Below are 16,445 nucleotides of genomic sequence, written 5' to 3'. Positions count from 1 at the left end.
TATTACATAATATTTCATTTTGTGGGTGAATTATGTTTAAGTTTAACCAGCTATTTATTTATTTAGGTCTTTTTGAGATAGGGTTTCACTATGCAGTTCAGGCTGGCCTTCAACTCACTCAGGCTGGCCTCGAACTTGCAGAGATCCTCCTCCCGAGTGCTTCAGCCTCCTGAGTGCTGGCTTTACAGGCATGCGACACCACGCCTGGCTAACCAGCTATTTATTGATAAATTTTTCACATGTTTCTATTGTTTTGCTATTACAAATCATGACTACCTATTTCTATTTAACGTTATTACAAATCACTCATTTTCTATTTTTTCAGTTTTAGTATTTATTAGTGCACATTTGCAATAATTGCTTACATTCTTTGGGGGGAGTGGGTACATGTGTGGAACACATCGTTGATCCTTTTTTCATCCCGTTTCCCTTCCCTCCCACCATTGCTTGGTCCTCTTTTCATCTGCAAAAGATCTACCTCTCTATTTTCCACTACCTTTTATTTTGTTCTCTATTTATATTTGGGATTTCTCATATAACAGAAACCATATGATAGAAACTCGTACGTCTGATTCACTTCACTTAACATTACTGTCCCAAGGTTCATCCACTTTCCTACAAATGACTCAAGCCTATCCTTTGTGGGAGAGCAGAACTCCTTGTGTATAAATACCACATTTTCTTTATCCACCCAACAGCTGATGGACATATAGGCCACTTCCAAGATTCAGCTATTATGAGTTGTGCTGCTATAAATATGGTATGTATATTCCACTGAAATACGGTGTATTTGACTCTTTTGTAAGGTACTTAGGACAATAGCTGGATGGAATGGAATTTCTAATTTTAATTTTGGGGAATCTTTTCATCGAGGCTGTACTACTTTATATTCCCACCAACAATGCAGAAGAAGTCTTTTCCTCCTTCAACCTGCCAGCATTTATTGTTATTTGATGTTTATTATTATTTTTGGAGTAAGAGGGAATCTTGTTGTTTTAATACTACACATAATTCTTATATACTAATTATGTACTTGAGAAGTAGAATTGTTGGATCAAAATCTGTAATTTTTTTTCTTTTCCTGTTTTGTTTTGTTTTTTTTTTTTGAGACAGGATCTTGCTTTGTAGTTCAGGGTAGCCTTGAACTCACTCTATAGCTCAGGCTGGCCTCCAACTCATGGTGATCCTCCTGTCTCAGCTTCCTGAGTGATGGGACTAAAGGCAAGTGCCACCATGCCCAGTTATAATCTGTAATTTTTACATATTCTGAAAGATATAATCAAAGATATTGATCCCCTCTTATAGAGTTATATAACTGATGCACATCAGTAACAAATGAAAATGTCAGCAACCTTACAAAGTGCAGGAAAAATAGTGCACAAGTATTTTGAATAAAAATAAATTACAAACTTTTTGAGGAACTTTGAGCTAAAAAAAATAATTTATCCAGTACAAACTTGTGTTCTGAGAAAAAGTGAATTTCCTACCTATTAAAGCCAACTAGATAGTTTTGTGTTACAATACAAATAAAGCCCCCAACGCTATGTTTAAGTGACAGTATTTTATTGTTTTTCTTTTTATTTTTTTTGTGCGAGGGATTGAATTTTAAACCTTGTGCTTGCCAGGCAGGCGTTTATGCTAAGCTAAATCCCCAGCCCTAAAAGTATGTTTTTAGAAGATGAAATTTCACTAAAAATCAAAACCTGGTCTTAAAAAATATGTAACTTCTAAGGTAATAATGGTTCTTGTTAGAGTCATAGTAGTAACAATAATTTTATTTTATCTTTTGAGACCGGATTGCGCTATGCAGTTCAGGCTGGCTTTTAATTCACTCTGTAGCCTAAATTGGCCTTGAACTCATGGTGACCTCCTGCCTCAGCCTCCAGAGTACTGGGATTATAGGCAAATGCCACCACACCTGGCCTGCAACAATAATGTTAAAATTTCTATTTTACTTAAGAGAAATTGAAGCTTTGAAACAATAAGTAGCTGGCCAATGATTAGTCATGTAAAGCAAATAATAAATCCTCATCTGCTGACTTCCACATCTCTGCTTTAACTGATAATATAATGCCTAAAAGTGTTCAAATTTCACTGTTACTCAAAACAAAAGATAATGGGCTCAGAGTCCTTCCTCCCAGTTTACCACTTAGTAACAATGTAAATCACTGCAACTTGGTGAAATCATGTTACCAATCTTTGTAATGTGTTTTACAAACATTAAAAAAGTAAATATTTGCAACCGTAAAATAAGAACACAGTACCTTGAGTTTTTAGTTCTAGTGTGTTTACACATTTTATTATTTTATTTTACAATTTCTTTATATGATTCTACAGTTACACCAAGAAATACTAAGAACAGTCAAAATGGGAAGCAGTAGGATTTTGTATCATTGGTACGTTACTGCTTCATTATTAAGAAAAAAATGACCTCTAAATATCTCTTACAGGGATAAGTATCTCCTCTGATCCACTCTCCTAACACTTTGCTTTAAGATAATGCTTTCAAGCTACAGTTCTGACACTGGATATCCTTAATGACCCATCAACAACTCACCCTGCTAAGTACTGTTTCTTGATATATACAAAGAATAATAGCATGTTTTTTCCTTTCCAGAAACTGATTCCAAAGTGCTTCCAGGAGAGAAGGAAAAAGACACTGTGATACTACATGACACAGAATCAAACTACCTTCATATTCCACATTTTTCACAGTTAAATGAAGTTGGAATAAAACTGAAAAGAGATCACTTTTGACATTTTTTTGCCTCAAATTCAAATACTCAAAAAATGAATACCAAATAAAGGTCCCTTTATATATTTTCATTTAAAACTATTTAAGCATGTACTGAATGATATATGAAATCTGTATTTAAAAGGCACAGATCATGTAGTATTTTTGCATACATTAAACAACTACATACATTAACAATTAACAATACAAAGGACAATACTTTATTTTGCCATCTCTGTATCTTATTTGTTTTCCTTTACTTTTTAAAAAGACTACTCAGAGGTAGATTTGGATATGCCTATATTTTCAGAAATTTCAGTCAATGTCTTAAAGAGCATGAGGTAGCTGAAGGATGATTGCAAGTTGGTGAAGAGCACCCCCAAACACTTTTCCATCTCTCTGTGATGACATTAATTCAATAATTACTATGAACATACATCATCATGCTATTATGCTTTTAGTGCTTGCTCTGAATGTTTTAACATGAATATTTCACTTAACCAGTCTAAAGTGAGTAAGTATCTCTCCCTTTCTTTCAAACAACACAAGGATTAATATACTTCAACTATGGAACATATCTATCCAGTTTTACATGTGACTGCTGCCTACAGTTTTAGTTCTAAGATGACAGGTCCTTCCCTCCAACAATGTGAATTATAGCTATCATTATAGCTATTTAAACTTCTTGGGAATCTAATCATGCTGCTTCTTAGGACAGTTATAGTCACTTATGTGGCTTGTTTTTGGTATTAGTATTTATGTAATTTTGAAGTGATTTAAAGTACTTGAGAGTTAACAGACCTTGCTTCATATCTGGAAAGTATGGTAAGCAGATTTAAAAACAAAAACTTAAAATTCAATGTAATAAATACAATGATAAAGTATGAGTAAAGTTCAGAAAAAATAAAAGTATTTACTTACATTAAAAAGTTGTTTTTTAGCATATGTTCTAATCTGTCCTTGGTAAGAAAAGACAAAGAAGAAAAAATTTATAATGTAATTATAGTCATTGCATGTAATTAACATATTTAAAGAGCAGTTATACTGGGCTTTATCCACAAAACTAATTACCTTGTGGCCAGGAGCTATGAATTTGTGACAGAGTTCAACATCTTCAGGACAATTTGAGAGAACAGACATTGTTGTAGCCTTGAAGAGGTCCTCCATAACCTAAGAGAAATGGAACAGAATTGCCTGAGAAGCAAGCAACTTCATATAAAAAACCTGCTCAGGACTTCCGGGAGAACATGGCGGACAGATAACAGCAACTACCGGAGGCTCTCTGAAAGACGCGGCTCAGAAGCCAGGAATGGTGCGGACTAAGGAGACATAAGCAGGTGGAGATATGCTCTGCTGACTCAGGAACGAACTGGGCTGAGAGAAGCCAGCTTGGAATGCAGTCCTGGTGCTAAAACAGGAACAGAAAAGCCTCGGTGTGGAGGCTGGAACCGCGCCATTGTAAGCCGCGATTTGGGTTTCCCGCCGCGCGGTGGCTGGCTGCCTCTACAGCGGCTCGGCAAGGAGAGAGACGCGCAGAAGCTCTGAGAACGGCAATCTGCGAACGGCAGGGAGGCGTGCACTGACTTGTGGCGAGGTGAGTGAGAGAAACTGACACTCTACCACAGTTTGACTCCAGCAGAGGACTTTCTGGGCCCTAGCAGTCCTGTGGGAGCAGGGCGCGGTGGCCGACTCCAGCCACACATCCCCCTCTCGGGCGGGATTGGTGAAAAGTGCCTGGCCTGCGTGACGCTGCCGGCGGACCTGGTAGACTGTCCCAACCCAGATCCCAGAGCCTGACGGTGGCCGGGAGGGGAGACGCGTAGGCTGCCTGGTCCGTAACTCCCTGGTGCGCAGCGGTGAGCGGGAACAACTAACTGGCGCAATTCGATCAGGCTGTGGCTGACTGGGAGAGAAGCTGGGCCTCTTATATAAGCTTGCATATATAAGGAACAGAGAAGAAGAGGCAGCATGGGAAGAGGCAGCAACAAGAAAGGCTCCTCGGCCCCCAATTCTGAGAAACAGGCAATAGCAGACACCGCACCAATACACATAAGGCACCATATAGAGAGCCTCATAGACCAATTCAGGAATGAAGTTATCAATGACCTGAAGCTAGAAGTATGCAGAATAGTTAGAGAAATGCTAAGTACCACCCAAGAAAAAACAGGTGGTGGAATGGAAGAACAGAAAAAAAGGGGAGAATTGTTTGATGGAGAAAACAGAGAAAGCATAGAATACGTGAAGCAGGTTCAAAGGGACTACCAAGATACTAAGAAGTCTATAGAAGACTGGCATAACAGCTTGAAAGAAACTAAGGACAGACTATCTGAACTGGAGGGCAGACTTGTAATATGGGAGAATGAAATGAAAAACTTCTTAAAAATAACAAAGAAACAAACAGCAATAATACAAAGACAAGAAGATGATAAGAGGATCCATAACTTAAGGATTAAGAACATAAAAGAAGAAGTAGGGACACAAACAAGTGAACTACAAAAGCTACTCACAGAAATAATCCAGGAGAATTTTCCTAATTTAGCAAAAGGTAAAGATACTCAGATGTATGAGGCATACAGGACCCCAGCTACCTACAACCCAAACAGAGCAACACCCAGGCATATAATAATAAAAATTCCAGAAATTCAATACAAGAACAGAATATTAAAAGCTGTAAGAGACAAGAAACAGACCACTTACAAGGGAACACCCATCAGAATTACAGCAGATTTCTCTGCACAAACGATCAAATCACGAAGAGCGTGGGGGGAAATAATTCAAGCCTTGAAAGATAATAATCTCCAGCCAAGATTGAGATATCCTGCACAACTGTCCCTGGAAATTGATGGAAAAACAAGGTGCTTCCAGGATAAAGAGGAACTGGGGGAATTTGCAACCACCAATTCAACTCTACAGAGAGTATTGCAGGATATTCTAAAAAAAGAAAAATACAAAGAATCCAGAAATAATGGCAGAGAGGCCACAACAAATGGAGCAGAGAACAAAATGAAGAAGACAAACTGACAGCTACTGACAGAAAAAGAGCTTAACAGAAATGAGGCAGAGAAGATTGGATGATAGGAACAGCTATTTTGGAGAAAATGACATCTTAATAGGTAATACTGATTTAGTATCATCTTGTTTTGAAGTCTCATCTAGCTTTTGTCCTTCTGTCTTCAATGGTCTAAATAGGCTGTATCTTATTGGATTTTATTATGTACAATAGTATAAGCAAAAACCTTTTAAAGACAAGGAGATTATACAGAAACCATTGTTCATTTTCTGTTAGTCGATTCTAAATACTCTGTAATGCTGTCATTCTCTTGAATGGTTTTACATTGTTTTGATATACTTAATGCTACAGTATACGAAGTTGTATTCAAGGATTTCAAAGAAAGAAACAGTATGGTAACTACTTTTAGGTCAGGATTATCTGGTGGTGAAACACTATTCTGCTTAAATGGTTATGTTTTGATCTGCGCTGTTTCGTTGTTATGCCCTCTTTTATCTCAATCTCCACTCCATTATTTACTTTTTTATCTTTATCCTTTTAATTAAAGGAAAAAAAATAGCAGGATATATTATAGTAACCCACTTTGACTTTTCATTACCTTGATTTGAAGCCCTGTATTACTCTCACCATCTGGTTTTTAACTGATGTTCCCCTATTCTGTTTTGCTGGATAGTATCAGGTTCAAAAGTTTAGGCATCAGCTGTGAAGATAATGAGATTCATTATGACGCCCATTCTTGTTGACTTTTATCTACTTTTGAAGACCTACAATGTTTCCAATGTTTTGGTTTTGTCGGTTTTATTCTTTACTGTTTTGTTCAATTGTATTATAACTAATGATATAGGCAATTCTATTAGAGATAGCGGGAGGCATTATGGTAACCATTGTTGATCACCTTGTATTATGTTTTTACATTATCTATTATGTCCACCCTTTTGACTTGACCGATTCTGTTCTGTTATGTCACATTTGGTTTTACTCTCTTCCAAAAAAGTAATAAGAACCGTGGGAGCAATGAAACCCAAACTGTGTAATAGTCATGATACAAAAGAAAGGAAAAGAAAGTGCTCCAAACTATATAACTGCATGTATATTTAAGTGTATAAGATAGAAAATGATATCACAGAGTTTTATTGGATCAATGAACAGAACTGTTTGCAGTATCATTGATGGAATGTCCACTTTACAAGCTTTAATTTTGTGACTTGAACAATTATTTCTAAGATGACAATATGTAATCCATTAACTAGTGATTTCCTACTGTTCATTTTTTTTCTGTAAATCTGTATAACTTGTACCCTTTCCCTGCTTCTTTTTTCTTTTCTCCTTAAATAAAATTTAAAAAACAAACAAAACAAAACAAAAAAAAAAAACCTGCTCAGGGCTCTGAGGTCTCCTTACAGGTTTCAGCAACTATAAATCCATTATGCCCCTTAATCCTTGCATGTACTCCAGCAAATTAGTCCAGTTTCTCAGGATGCTCAATATCTTATAAGAGAGGGAGAGGAAAAAAGACAAAAAAAGTTTGAATCTTACATTAACAGTTTCAGTACTTGTATTGAAATGAGATGTTAAATGAACAGTTATAAGTGATGCTTTTCTAAATATTAATAAACTAAAATGAAGAATCAGGACAATGATAGTACCTAATTTATAGGAATTTATGAGAATTAAATGAGATAATACATCTATCCGACTTACTACCTTCGAATCTAACGCACAAAAGTACGTAAGTATTAGCTATTGTGAAGAGTAAGACCATTTTGAAAAGTGGTTCATTTAGTCACAGGTAAATAAAAGTAAACTACATTTGAGAGGCAATGATATTATAGGTGATCAGTTAAGTAGATATATTATAGGCGGTTAGACAGTGCTAGGCCCTTGGCAGACAACTGTGGCTGGAGGCGCATTTGTTGCAGGTCAGGCCTCAGAACAGAGAAAAGACTACACCCTGGAGGACCAACGCCTCCCTAGCCCATTCCTTCCTGGGAAGTCCTTGCTTGTTCCATTCCACATATGCTAGCTTCAGGACTGGCTTCCCCATTTAATCGAGATTACCTAAGCATCTTTACTTGCAATCTTATTATAATTTTTTCCTACCTCATATCCACCTTGTGATTTTCCATTGGATCAATACTACCTAAGCAACTACACTTGTGATCTTATTAGTTAACTATAGTTCTGTATCACCTTATACCTGCCGCACCTCATGATTTAGCTCTATTAAAGTCGGGTTCCACAGTAATCCACTCGGAACCCTCTTTTGTCTCCTTACACAGAAACTTTCTCTCAATAAATACGTCCTACTCTTAACTTCCATTGTTTCTAGAATTCATTCTTTGATTTTGGAGAACATGAACTCTGTGTATCAAGACACCTAGCAAGTAAGGAATTACATTTTCCTTATATTATTTGGACTATTTGGAGGTACTATATCATATCCACTACATTAATGAGATACAGCTAAATATAAATGTGTATTAGTTTTTTGCTAAAGAACAAGTAAAACAGTATGAATCAGCATATCACAAAAGAATACGTAAGAATTCATTCTACAAACTGTGTCCATAGAACATTCATGACAGATACTTGTTCTTAGAAGATATTTCTAAAATCTTTTTTAAAAAGCAAAACTAAAATTTTGGGAGGCTTGGGTCATAAGTCTGTGAGAAAGCAGATGCTTTAGTATCAATGAGGTCCTGGGTTCAATCTCCAGCACTCAAAGCAAACAAACCAAAACAAACAAAAAAGTAAAATTTCTGGTTTTAAATCAATGAGTTCTCATTAGGCCCTATAGATGTTATGTTCATAAACATGTAGTTAAAAGAGTATAATATAGTCTGTGCTTCCAAGGAGAAAATTTTTCTTTTCCTCTGTTGCATCACTGGTATGTCCTAGAAACACAGGATGTAAACACAGTAGAGACACAACTGTCTACTGAAGTAATTTAATATGATCAGATATACGAAAATAATGCAATTTCAAGTGATAACCATATACAGTTTATGAGCCATCAGTTGTTAGTGCCATTTAATGTAGATGTCTTGCTAAGCTATATTACTTTCCTGGTTTATTCTGTCATATCTTTCCAATCAATGTGTATTTAATATACTGAAAGAAATTGGTACACATGTGGGTTTTTAAGGCCCTGACAACACAGTAATGACAACTAATGTGGAGGATGGAAAAAAAGCTAGAATTCAAAGACAAGACAACAGTAAGGATAAAACTGAAGAAAGACACAGAATTAAAGTAGAACTTTCTAAAGGCCTTACAATTTGAGATGTCTAAGTGTACAGAGCATAAAAAAGTAAAGCAAACCACTAAAATTACAGAAATAGAATAATAAATAATACATTCTAAACCAGTGGAAGAAAAGAAAGAAACCAGATGGATCCTGTGAAGAGGGAAGTAAGAGAGAGAAACCCCTTGATGACAGAACAACAGCTGGAGGCTAAAGACCTTTTACCTTGAGCCTCTATCACCTTCTAGGCCAGCAGTGAGATAAAAAGTTACTAAATAACTGAACAATTTATGATCCCAGCAAAGAAAAAGAGCAGGGAGATTGCATGGGGGTAGACTGGCCGGCAGACACATGGGAAGTATCCTGGCACTGTTAAGAGACACAATACACCTATCTATAACATAAGACTTTGACCACAGGGCTGTTAAACTGTCGGACTTTCTTAAGCAGTAAACTTCCATTTAAAGATGAAAACCACTGACTTCCCTAACCTTGACTTTCGCACCATGCTGTAAAAATACATCTGAAAAAACCAGAAACTTAACTGAAGGGTTAGCCTTACTCTAAAATGTTTTAGTCAGTGTCAGTAAAATAGTAAACTTAATTGTACTTATAGTAGTTATAGTGCACGAGGCGAAACAGTATTTTATTACAACAGACTGATTTAACATTTACGTGAATGCTCTTCATCAAGGTAAGTTTCCACAGAATATAATTTATAAAAGAAAGAAAAAGCAGACATTTCTGAGGTACATATTTTTTCCACTGTCTTTAGGAAAAATGTTTATATTTCAAGGAAACAACAGTGCATGCCTTGAGTACCATGGACCAGCATAGTAGAATAACAAATGCCAAATCCCTGACATGGGTGTTCTTTTTATTTAACTTAACTTTGTACTTACTGTTAAATTCATGAAGGTCAGCATTAAGATTCACAAAATTAGTCAGAGGCCTTTTTGTATAATTATGTAATGAACTGTTTAAGTTGGAATAATTCTGAGATAAAAGTAAAAATCTACTGTTTGTAGCTGACGCGTACAAATATAAAATTGAACATGGAAATATTAATGATACTGTTTTAATATAGGTATACATTACACAATGTTGATATGTATCAAACATACCTGTTTCCTTAATGTATCATTTCCTCATGGTGAAAACATTCAGTATTCTGTCTTCCAATATAATTTTCATGTACAGTGCAAAAATGTTACCAATATTCACCTTATTACACAATATACCACATCAGTGTTTCTTATTCCCATCTATTACTCAGTATCTTTTGGCTCTTTTCCATCCCTCCTGCCCCTGTTCTCTCCCCAGCCTCTGATGACCATCATTACAATATCAACTTTTTTTTAACTTCAACTTTATACTGTATGTATGTAAAGGAGAGCATGCACTATTTTTGTGTGTGTGTGTGCATGTTATCTGGCTTAATATGATAATGTAGCTCTATCTGCAAATGACTAGTATTTTTTATTTTATGAGAAAGCAGAACAAAATCTCATAACAAAATAAAAGGAATAATGATACTTAATATACTGTGTATCATTATCTTCAAAGCAGTTACTGAGTACAAGGCATAGACAAAAAGGATTTTCTCTTACTAAAAAGAAACAGATATTAGCACAAAACTTTCTTTTCAGTGAATTAAGAGAAACTACCACTATAAATGAAACAAACTAACATGTATATTAAAATACTTTTGAAACAACAGAATAGGTAATTTGGGGAATTATTTGAAATTCTTCTACTTCCTATTTATCTATTTTTTAGTTCTTTGTGTGTGTGCATATATATATGTGTAATATATATTTGAAGATTTTCAGATAAGAGTATTTAATGATGAAATACTATGCCATTGTGCATATCACAATGTATCATGTTTTCTTTGTATCACATTTTCTATATACACTTAATCAATTGATGGATACTTAGGTTGATTTCTTCTCTTGAGAACTGTAAACATTAACGTAGGAGTGCAGATCTTTTTGACATACTGATTTCATTTTCCTTTGGATACATACTCACTAAGAAGTACAACTGCTGGATAATACAGTAGTTCTATTTTTGATTTTTTAAAGGAACCTCCATAATTTTCCAAAATGGCTAACCCAATTTACATTCCCACCAAGACTGTGCAGACATTTCCCCCATGTCCTTGCCAGTATTTGTTACCTTTGGTCATTTTGATAATATCTATTTTAACTGGGTGAGGTGATAGCTTATTGTGATTTTAATTTGTATTTCCCTGATGATGTTTTTTTCATTTATCTCCGTTGGCCGTTTGTATGTCTTCTTTTAAAAAATCTTTTTAGGTCCACTGTCCATTTTTAGGTCTGTCGTTATTTTCTTTTTTTGCTGCTGAGTTTTTGGAGTTCTTCATATATTCAAGACATTAACCCTTTGTTAAATGTATAACTTGCAAATATTTTCTTTTATTCTGTAGGTTTTCTCTTCATTCTGATGACTGTCTCCTTTGCTGTGCTGAAGCTTTTCAGTGGCTGAAATCCCATCTGTTTTAATTTTTGTTTCCTGTGTTCTTCTTGTCCAAAAAATCTATTCAGATGTCCAGAAGGCTTTCTCCTGGGTTTTCTTTTAGTGGCTTCAAACCTTCCAGTTTTACACATAGGTCTGGAGACTGAACCCAGGGCTCTACCAGTGAAGTATATGCCAAACACACTCAATGAAGTCTTTAATCCATTTTGAGTTGATTTTTTTTTTAAAACCAGTGAGATATAAGGGTTTAGTTTCAATCTTTTGCATGTGAATACCCAGACAGTCTCACAACATGCATTGAAAAGACTCCCTTTTCTTCAATGTATGTTCTTAGCATCTTTGTAGAAAATCAGCTGCTGAAGATGAAAGATTATTTCTGCACACTCAATTCTGTTCAATCAGTATTACGGCTTTTTAAAAATGTCAATACCACGCTTTTTGATTATTCTTTTTTTGGGGAGTTAGGGGACAGGGTTTCATCATGCAGTTCAGGCTGGCTTGAACTTGCAGTGATCCTCCCAAATGCTGGGATTACACAAGTACCGCTATGCCTGCTTTGTTGTTGTTGTGTTGGTAGTGGTACTGGGGAATGAACCAGCACCTTTTCATGGTGCTTATTGTTGAATTGTTTCCTTTATCCTTCTATGTTGGCCTTTTCTCTCTTCCACAATTTTGTTTTTGTAGTACTGGAGATCGAATCCAGGAGATTACCCATGGTAGCAAAGGGTCCTACCACTGAGCTATGCTCTCAAGCCTATAGCTTCTTTCTTGAATGCTTTTTCATGTCTGATATAAGAGTAGCTGCTACTCAGTTTGCTTTTGGTCTCTGAGTGCATATAATATTGAAAGGGAGAAATATTAATAATTAAGCCATATTATTTCCCTAGCTGGCCAAGATGAAGGAAGATGACTAAGACCCATCTCTCTAACCTACTATAACTTAAAAATCTAGTCAGGGGCTGAGGATTAGTTCAGCGGCACAAGCACCTGGCTGGCAAGTGTGAGGTCATGAGTTCCCTCCCTGGTACCAAAAAAAAAAAAAGACTAGTCAGGATACAAAGAACAAATGCCCAAGAACTCAAAAGAGTAACCCATGATAGGCAGATTTGGGATGGGAATGAATTCGACAGTTCCATTCCATCCTCCTGTATCTTTTGGCTTTCATTTGAGGGTGAAATGTTGATTGTCCAAGAGGCAAAGGAAGCAAAACTTCTGCAAGAAAGTTGCTATTTCCCACAGAATTATGAAGAAGTTCCTATGGGTTACAGTGTTTGTGCAGAAACCCCTAGGCTTGGTTTTTATTTTTTTATTTTAGTGTTTTGGCACTGGGGTTTGAATCCAGGACCTTTTCACTGAGCTGTGTCACCAATAGCCCACCTCTCTCCTCTTCCCCTTCTCCTACCCTTTCCTTCCGTCCTTTCTTTCATGCGTTTTGATACAAGGTCTCACTAAGCTGCCCTGGCAGTACTTGAATTTGCAATCTGCCTGCCTTAGGTGCCAAAGTACTAGGGCTATAGACTTAAGATAATGACATACAAACAAGTTTTTTTCCTTCCAGCTCTCTTTTCTCTTCTGGTCCTGCCCTGAAAGCAGTTCTAGTTGTAGAGCTTTACTGTGGTAATAATACCACAAACATCTGTGACTTAAAAAGAAGACTCACTTCTCTAACCAAAGGTATAGGAAAGGGGACCTTGCCATTTAAAGACTGTGTAGAAATCACCCTTTAATTTGTAGCACTGTTTTTTTTCCCCCTGCTTTGACCTAATGATACCATAAAGACCTGGAAAGAAATAAATAGGAGCTAAAAACATAAATATTTTTGGCCTCAAGGAGCCAGAAATTGTGAAGGAAAATGAATAGCTGGGGAAAGTGATTTCTAATTCTGTATGAACGACTATAAGTTCAGGGCTTACCCCAGAGTAGTATACATGTGCATTAGATCTGAAGAAACACAGAGTAAGCTTCTGACAGTTAACTACAATATAAACCACTACGCAATTTCTAGAATAACTGCAAAGTAGCAAACACAACAGAGAAGAATATTGTCACATAGTAAAGGCTGTGAAAACTTAACTGACATAGATACTAATTCACTGTAAAATAAATACAACTTACAGAAAGGTAAACATTCTTTAAATGAACAGAAGAGGACTTCTCAGCTGGTAAAAAGAAACTAGGAAAAATGCAGAATGAGCAGAGGAAACAATCAGTGAACCTGAAGACAGATTAATTGAAATGATCTGAGGTGGAGGTCTAGTGAGAAATGAACAGAGCATCAGAGGATGATGGGGCAGTATCAACAGGCCTCATGTCAGTGTCATTAGAGTACCAGAAGAAAAGACACAGATTATTATAGAAAAATATGTACAGTAATGATGACTAAAAATCTCCTTCAAATGGCTGAAGACATATTTGAAGAGCTAACTAAACCACAAATAGGATAGACTCAAAGGAAATCATACCTAATCATATGATCCACCTTCTGAAAACTAAAGATAAAATCTGAATCTCAATAATATTAAGATGATAAAGAAGCAAGCTATTTACTAGGAAAATATATTTAGGAACCACACGTCCAGCAAAGAACTAGTGCCTAGAATATACAAAGAACTCTCAGATCAATAGTGAAAACAAAAACAACCCATATGACAAATGGACAAAAGATGAGAAAAGATTTGAACAGAAATCATTTAAGAGGAATGGGGCTGGGAATATAGCTCAGCGGCATAGCACCTGCCTGGCATGTGTGAGGTCCTGAGTTTGATTCCAGTAAACGACCTCCACAAAAAAAAAAAAAAATAAATAAATAAAAGGAAAAGGATTTATAGATGGCAAACAACTGGTAATGAGATGCAACATGAGTTCAAATAGATGACACACCTAAAATTAAAACCTGAAGCAATAAAACTTTCAGAAAAAAACTAGGAGAATATTATTGTGATCATGACACAGATTCATAAAAGAAAAGTTAAATAATGTTCATAAAAATTAAATCCCTTTTCTCTGTGTGTGATCTTGTTAAGAGTGTGAAAAGACAAGCCACCAGCTGGGAGAAACATTCACAAAACACATATTTGAAAAAGAGCTTTCATTTAAAATAAAGAAGTTTCTCAAACTAAGCAACATGAAAACAATCCAACAAAAATACATCAATAGGAAGAACAAACATTGTGAAAATGGCCATTCTCCCAAAACTGTTATACAGATTCAATACAATCCCAACAAAAATACCGTCAACATACCTTATAGATCTAGAGAAATCACTCTTAAAATTCATCTGGAACCAGAAGAGACCTAGAATCGCAAAGGCAATTCTAAGCAGCAAAGACAAAGCAGGAGGCATCACAATCCCTGACTTGAAGTTATACTACAAAGCAACAGTAGTAAAATCAACATGGTATTGGAATCAAAACAGAGCTGAAGATCAATGGAATAGATTAGAAGATACAACCACAACTACAAACACGCTAAACACCTTATCTTTGATAAAGGAGCCAAGCAGGTGCACTGGAACAACGACAGTCTCTTTAATAAATAGTACTGGAAAAACTGGCTCTCCATTTGCCAAAAACTGAAGCTAGACCCATGCCTATCACCATGTACTAAATTAAAATCTAAATGGGTCAAAGATCTGAATATTAAAACAGAAACACTAAATCTATTGGAAGACAAATTGGGTAGAAACCTTGAAGACAGAGGGGCAGGTAGAGAATTCATGAATAGGACTCAAACCACACGGGAAATACTTCCCAGAATCAATAACTGGGACCACCTCTTATTAGAAAGTTTCTACATGTCAAAAGAAATCTCCAGCATAGTGAAAAGAAAACCCACAAACTGGGAAAAGATTTTAGTGAACTCCCTCTCAGACAAGGGACTCTTGTCTAAAACATATAAAGAATTAAACAAACTCAGACCTCCAAAATTCAAAGATCCAATCCAAAAATGGGCATCTGAGATGAATACGCAATTCTCAGATGAAGAAATACAAATGGCAAATAAATACATGAAAAAATGTTCATCATCATTGGTCATTAGAGAAATACAAATTAAAACCACACTGAGATTCCATCTTACTTCTGAAAGAATGGCCAGGATCAAGAAAACCAACAACAACAAATGCTGGAGAGGCTGTGGGGAAAAAGGAACTCTCCTACACTGTTGGTGGGAGTGTAGACTGGTACAACCTTTGTGGAGGTCAGTCTGGAGATTTCTCAAAAAGCTGGGATTGGAAGTCCCATTTGTTCCAGCTATTCCACTTCTAGGCATATTTCCAGAAGAACTGAAAGCATCATATCACAGTGATATATGTGCACCTATGTTTATAGCAGCACAATTTGTAATCACCAGATCTTGGAAACAACCCAAGTGTCCATCAACTGAGGAATGGATAAAAAAGTTGTGGTATTTCTATACAATGGAGTATTACTCAGCTATAAAGAAGGATCGCATTGAGGTATTTATCAATAAATGGGCGCAGCTTGAGACCATACTCATAAGTGAAATAAATCAATCTCACATGTGTGAATACTGAATAGTTTCCCTAATGTAAGTAATGATTCAAATATATCAAAGTATGTGGTAATCATGATTCCCCATTATGTGGTCTTGAAGCCTTATAAAGTTTTCACTTATTAATTGGAATGGCTTTATTCTGGGCTTCTTGATATGGAAATATTTGAAGCTATAGTATATGAAGTTATATTCAAATATTTCAAGGAAAAAGACAGACACTATGGTAACTACTATTAAGTTGGGTTATTTGGTGGTAAAGCACTAGGTTGCTGAAACTGTCATGCTTTGACTTGTATTGTTATGTTGTTATATCCTCTTTTATCTCAATCTCTCCCTTATTTATTAAAAAGTTATTTAGTTATTTTTTATGGTTTTTTAATTAAGGGGAAAAATTTAAAAAATAGCAGGATATATTATAGTAACTTTTTAAAATTTCCTAT

The 16,445-nt window shown here is 35.8% G+C and overlaps 1 protein-coding gene across 2 annotated transcripts in view; it reads right to left on the bottom strand.

The window, feature by feature from the left end:
• Nars2 (asparaginyl-tRNA synthetase 2, mitochondrial) overlaps nt 1-16,445 on the bottom strand; it is a 149,127-nt gene that overhangs the window by 25,746 nt on the left and 106,936 nt on the right. Inside the window, exons 8-9 of one of the 2 annotated variants that reach the window (XM_063256408.1) lie at nt 3,806-3,904; nt 3,656-3,688 (exon numbers count right to left, since the gene is read on the bottom strand). In XM_063256408.1, the coding sequence (XP_063112478.1) occupies nt 3,656-3,688; nt 3,806-3,904 (132 nt within the window). Of the gene's footprint in view, nt 1-3,655; nt 3,694-3,805; nt 3,905-16,445 lie in introns of both variants that reach the window. The other variant, XM_003468526.5, reaches the window with a different exon arrangement.

This window comes from Cavia porcellus, unplaced genomic scaffold, assembly GCF_034190915.1.
Source record: "Cavia porcellus strain 051 isolate PalLab524CR breed Dunkin Hartley unplaced genomic scaffold, mCavPor4.1 scaffold_9, whole genome shotgun sequence".
NCBI lineage: Eukaryota > Metazoa > Chordata > Mammalia > Rodentia > Caviidae > Cavia > Cavia porcellus.
The sequence above is the reverse complement of the archived record's forward strand: the minus strand, read 5'-3'. Positions and strand labels throughout refer to the sequence as shown.